This window comes from Candida tropicalis (assembly GCF_000006335.3).
Source record: "Candida tropicalis MYA-3404 genomic scaffold supercont3.18, whole genome shotgun sequence".
NCBI classification, from domain to species: domain Eukaryota; kingdom Fungi; phylum Ascomycota; class Pichiomycetes; order Serinales; family Debaryomycetaceae; genus Candida; species Candida tropicalis.
The window spans coordinates 1-5,641 of record NW_003020047.1 but is presented as its reverse complement, the minus strand read 5'-3'; the positions used below and the strand labels follow the sequence as shown (position 1 = coordinate 5,641).

At 32.3% G+C, this 5,641-nt stretch overlaps 2 protein-coding genes across 2 annotated transcripts; both read right to left on the bottom strand. All coding sequences in view use genetic code 12, as the record gives it.

The window, feature by feature from the left end:
• Positions 1-1,181: 1,181 nt before the first annotated feature.
• CTRG_06247 (uncharacterized protein) lies at positions 1,182-2,132 on the bottom strand (the record flags this gene model as incomplete). The annotated part of the gene is made up of 1 exon (XM_002546723.1): positions 1,182-2,132. One exon carries the CDS (start codon positions 2,130-2,132, stop codon positions 1,182-1,184), a length of 951 nt encoding a protein of 316 aa, XP_002546769.1.
• A 1,697-nt stretch (positions 2,133-3,829) lies between these two features.
• CTRG_06246 (uncharacterized protein) lies at positions 3,830-4,777 on the bottom strand (the record flags this gene model as incomplete). The annotated part of the gene is made up of 1 exon (XM_002546722.1): positions 3,830-4,777. One exon carries the CDS (start codon positions 4,775-4,777, stop codon positions 3,830-3,832), a length of 948 nt encoding a protein of 315 aa, XP_002546768.1.
• Positions 4,778-5,641: the final 864 nt, after the last annotated feature.

The following is a 5,641-nucleotide window of genomic DNA, read 5'->3' as shown; positions in this document are numbered from 1 at the left end:
CATTCATTTATAATATGCAGAACGACGAATATTGCAGATTTATAGAACGAAATAACTCTTATAAAAATGCAGATAATGAAATATACACGTGACTTTACCCGTTTAGGAAAGTGGCTCAAGAAAATGTGTGGTTTTAATCGTTTCTCTATCACACGACGGCCACGAAAACAACAAAAAAAATCAGTGTAAGAGTATAACACACTGTCCTTGCAAAGTGAAGAGGTACTATAATGACACTGAAGAAGAATAAGTTAATCCTGAAAAAGTTGTATCAACTTTTGATGATTGTGATGCTGTTCTTACCACTAGAATCTTTCATTGTTCTTGAACCTCATGGATAATAGACTTTCCCCAATGTGTGATTCATCTTACCACTTGACAGTCACAGTAACAGGAACTGCAGGTCTAGAATATTACCAAACCCCATAGACAACTCATAAGTATACTGTGTACTGGATTTTGCTAAATTTTTGAATGGGAGAACTTGATGTGTTGTAGTGGAAATTGAATCACTAATTGACACAATGGTCGAATTCAAATACAAGGTCATTCAAGAAGCTATACTTACTTTTAGGGTCACGTTTTGCTTCCAATGCATCGTTCCAGAGACGTATCAAAATTAAAGATACGCTATGATGAATATTAATAACCATTACATCTGGATTTGTGTTTCCTATATTTTTTGTATTGGGATGAATAATTGCTTGTGATGGTACAATCTGGTAGTCAAGCGATGATTTCCAATGTGTTTACGAAGTTTTATGCAATAAGGTAATCTACAAATTCTTCTTTTAGATACTTCATTGTGAAATCTCGATATTCCATCCATAAGGAAGGTAGATATATTCAGTTACTGGAAGCTATTGAACTATTGGGTAACTGGCTTCAAGAGACAAGTTAGGAGCTTTTACACATATCTAGGGAATCCCCTTCCTCCCTGGTGAATAATTAGTCGTTTTGTAACATTGGAGAGATGCTCCAGATTAGATATTGTTGGATGAGCGTTAAATATTAATGGTGAATAAAGAAGAGAAGAATAATGAAGAGAAGAATAATGAAGAGAAGAATAATGAAGAGAGGAATAATAAGGATAAATTCATGTTTATTTATTGCAAATATATAAAGCATTATGCAAATAATTTAGCGTCATCATTGATTTAGCATCATCATTAATTTGACAATTATTGATTACCATTTTTGGATTTATTAGCAATTTTTACATATTTCTCACATGCTTCTTTAGTTTTATCATCACTTTGTGCAACACCATCTTCAATATACTTTACTACTCTTGGAATAACCTCATCAAGTTTTCTGACTAACTCTAAATCACTTTTTCTTTGAGCCCAGATTCGTTTAGCTTTATTTCTTTTTGATCTTTGAACTTTATATTTTTTAAGATCTTTTTGTACTGACTTTAATTTCAATTGAGTGAGATTATGAATCTTTTGATGGATTCGGGAATATGCAACTGGGTGCTTATATTTATATTGATCTTTGAAATTATTAGAATGTTCCCCTTTCAACTTTAAGTTTATTTCATAGAAACTAAAATTCGTACTTTTCCTGAACATGTGAGACACTTTTAGGCAACAGTAGGGAACCTCATGGGAGTAACAGCACCTAAAAAAGATGCTGCTACAAAGTGTAGTTTCAGTTTCCTGAACTGCTTCCTCCCTCACTGTTAAGCCAAGTGACTCGCAAACCAAAAGCACGAATTTTATAACGTCATCCACATTTTCGCTAGTGATTGAAATACATTGGGAAATTAATTCTAAGCCAAAAAAAGACAAGATCAATTGTTTGATGTAGTTTGATGTTGTTGGTTCTACTTGGTTCAGTTCTTGTTCTTTAATTGGGGTGGATTCATTATCATTATTATCATCATCATCAATGGATTCATTGGCGCCATTTTGCAAATCATTTAAATCATTGGTTTTATTGACTATACGATGATAATCTTTATTGGTTTCATCATCGCCAAAAGTAATCTTGCTGCAATTTTGCAACTCAACCAAATCACTGGTATTTTCATTGGTGGCATTATATCCAGATAGGGATGATTGAATATTAGCTGTGATATCCATTGATTGACTGTCGTCGTTATCAGAACTGAGCCCGTTAGATGACATTGTTTGATGATTTCAATCAATTTAAGGGTTGAATCACAGAAAATACCCGCCAACAAATTACTGCGAATAATCTTTTTATCTTTTGTTCGCAATTGAGATTATGAGTTACAACATTTTGGTAGTGTTGATTTGACACGACCGGTAGTGTACGAGAATCAATATTGAAGCACGTGATATATCATTCCCTTACCATTTGAGTATAATCTACGATGAATAGAAAACGAGCACATCAGTGCAAATCAGAGTGTCTTATATGTTGCATAGAAAATTAACCGACTACGTACATACTTCCTAATACAGTAACCCACATATATCCAAATTCATTCTAAAAAAGTGTACAAATAACATCAATGACTATATACATGCTTTGTCAGCATTTGGTAATCCACACGACGTTTAAAGTTCACCAGTGAATACTGAGAAAGAAAAATGGATCATTGAAAAGATTTTCCATAGATCAGACGATTCTTCTTTTCTTTGGGCAATCACTCTACCAAGAGAGAAGACACATCCTTATCATTGAATATCAAAAGTGTATAGAATAGAGTCGTATATGTATATTATTCTATTCAGGTTGGAATCATCTTATGACGTTAACTGTACTCTATACCTATCATAAGGATATAGACTACGACCTCATCTCAAGTATCATCTGGATAGATTATACTAGCATTCGATATGCAGCATCTATCATCATAATATCCTGTATGGTGGATTCGTCAGTTAATATGTGTTTCCACTTTTAAACTACTTCATGAAGTTTCCAAGTTTTAGCAAGTTACTAAGCATCATCAAGTTCCCAAATATTCACAAATTTTGAAGTTCCCTCAATGTTGAATAATATTGTTGTTCCAAATTACTTTATACATTATCAAGTCAACTATTTTGTGAAATAAAACAATGCATGTTACCAATGTAATCTAATTACAATCATTGGAAACTCAACAAGATACAAATACGCATTCTTAATCAATGAAACTTGAGTAAGGAAATGAATAACGGCAAGATAATTGACAAATGGAAACCATCCTTTATCTTTCCTATCTGTAATAACTAACTACTCAATTCGGTCAAGTTGTCTCCCTACGAATGTATCCATTGAAAGGTTGACCCCTTTTTGAATCATCACAATAATACTTTTTGAAGAAGATTCTATATTCAGTTGAGAGTCATTATATAACGATTGGTTTTTTCAAGAACACCAATGACTGTGATACTTGCAATGCAGCCCTGTGACATTTTTTATACTCAAATCCCTGCTATTATCCTAGGGAAAAGGGAGCAAAATATAACCATGGCTATGATTAAGACAGAATAATTGACTTCCACCTATATCAGTTATTCCTTCCAATCTCGTATCATTGTTCCAAGTTGTTGGTGTATATATCCGGAAACTGAACTAAATGATTACGGTTTTATAGTGAACTTTCAAGATTATTAATAGTTAAATGTAAATGAAAAATAAGTTACATAACTTCTATAACTAATTGGACGTCTCCATCGTAGTGGGTATTCATTCATTTGATATCACTCATTTTGTACTACCGGAAGCAAATTCAATATAAGTCATAACTAAAACGGTGGTATAACCTGGGAAAAGGGAGGAGAAGGACTGATAAGAGAGATAAATTTATGTTGATTGATAGCAACTATACAAAACTTCTGCAAACTATTTAGTTACATCATTTACTAGGAAATTATTGATCAAAAATATTGTATTGATTTGCAATTCTGATGTAGTTTTCGAATTCTTTTTTAGCATTTTCATCAACAGCTATAACTCCGTTTTCGATATCTCGTGATATTCCTGGAAGAACCTCTGAAGCTTTTCTCAAAAATTCTCTTTTCTTCTTTCTTTGTTTACAAATCTTTGAAGCCTTGTTCTTTTTTATTCTCACAATTTGGAACTTTTCAGCTTCCATTTCTATTTTATTGAACAGTAAACTTTCTAATTCCTTCAATTTATTTTTAATTGTATTTCTCCGAACTGTATAAATTGCATATTTTTTGGTAAAATCCGTTGTGTGATTCTTTGAAAAGGTTAGTAATATGATATATTTAACGTAATTTGAATTCATTACTTTTGAAAGTTTGAGGCAACAAAATCTATCCTGATGGGAATGGCCAATATCACAACAACGGAAGAAACAATTTTTAGATAACATATCTTTATATTTCGTGATAGTACTTTCTTTGAATTGGAGTCCCAATATTATAGATACTTGTAATACAAATTGAAATAATACATTGAAATCGTTGGTTTTTGTAGTAATGCAAGAATCAGTGATCTTGAATTCAAGCTTTTTTGAAAACTTTGATGCAATAGATTTAACTGTTTCCACGATTTTATTTTGTTGTTTTGTTTTTTGGATTACATTATCATCATCATCATCATCATCATCATCAATGGATTCATTGGCGCCATTTTGCAAATCATTCAAATCATTGGTATTATTCACTGCGCGATAATCATCTTTATTGGTTTCATCATCGCCAAAAGTAATCTTGCTGCAATTTTGCAACTCAACCAAATCACTGGTATTTTCAATGGTGTCATCATTTCCAGATTGGGATGATTGAATATTAGTTGTATTTTCGATTGATTGACTGTCGTCTTTATCAGAACTGAGCCAATTAAAAAACATTGTTTGATGATTTCAATCAATTCAAGGGTTGAATCACAGAAAATACCCGCCAACAAATTACTGCGAATAATCTTTTTATCTTTGGAAGTTCTCATTGTAGTGAAGATTAGTACCAAATCCGAAGTCGTGTATTGTTGCTCAAAATGGTAAACGGATTAATGGCTGCCTCTTCATCCCTCTTCATCCCTCTACACCTGATCCTCTCCACTGGGACTTCTGTATCCTTTACGTAGATTATGTCCTATACAGTATGTTGATAATTGAGTCGTTGATTTACTGATAAAATAGCGCAGATAAGCAAAAACCACGTGATTCATGTTTCGTGCTTCTGCTCACGTGGCAATGTCACAGAACCGACTTCAGTTCTCAACTTCAATCTTTTATTTGGGAAATGACTCCAATATTTCAATGTCAATTTATATATCAATACTGATCTAATTTGGATATAATCCACTGATTTATTTTATGTAAGTTTTATTCCAAAACAGATCTCTAGTGTAGATAATTGAGCATGGGTTAGTAGGAGTCTTATAATTAAACAAGTATCCAAAGAGTTTTGCAACCAAAATTAGAACCAAAATTCCCATTCATTCTTGAGGTATATTCTACGCTGGTGGTAATTTATTAGAGATTGTAGAACTACATTATGGTTTATAGTTGAAATGATATATAAAATAACAATAAAAATAATACATATATTAATCAAATTGAAATGCTAGAAATTATGGAAACAAAGGTTAGTAGTTAGGTAAAAACCGTTAGGGCACAAACTGCACATTATTAAATCAAAGATGTCCTTATTCCAAAAAAACACAACAGTTGCTTAATAAAATGCTCAAACATAAATATTATTAATCTCTGGGT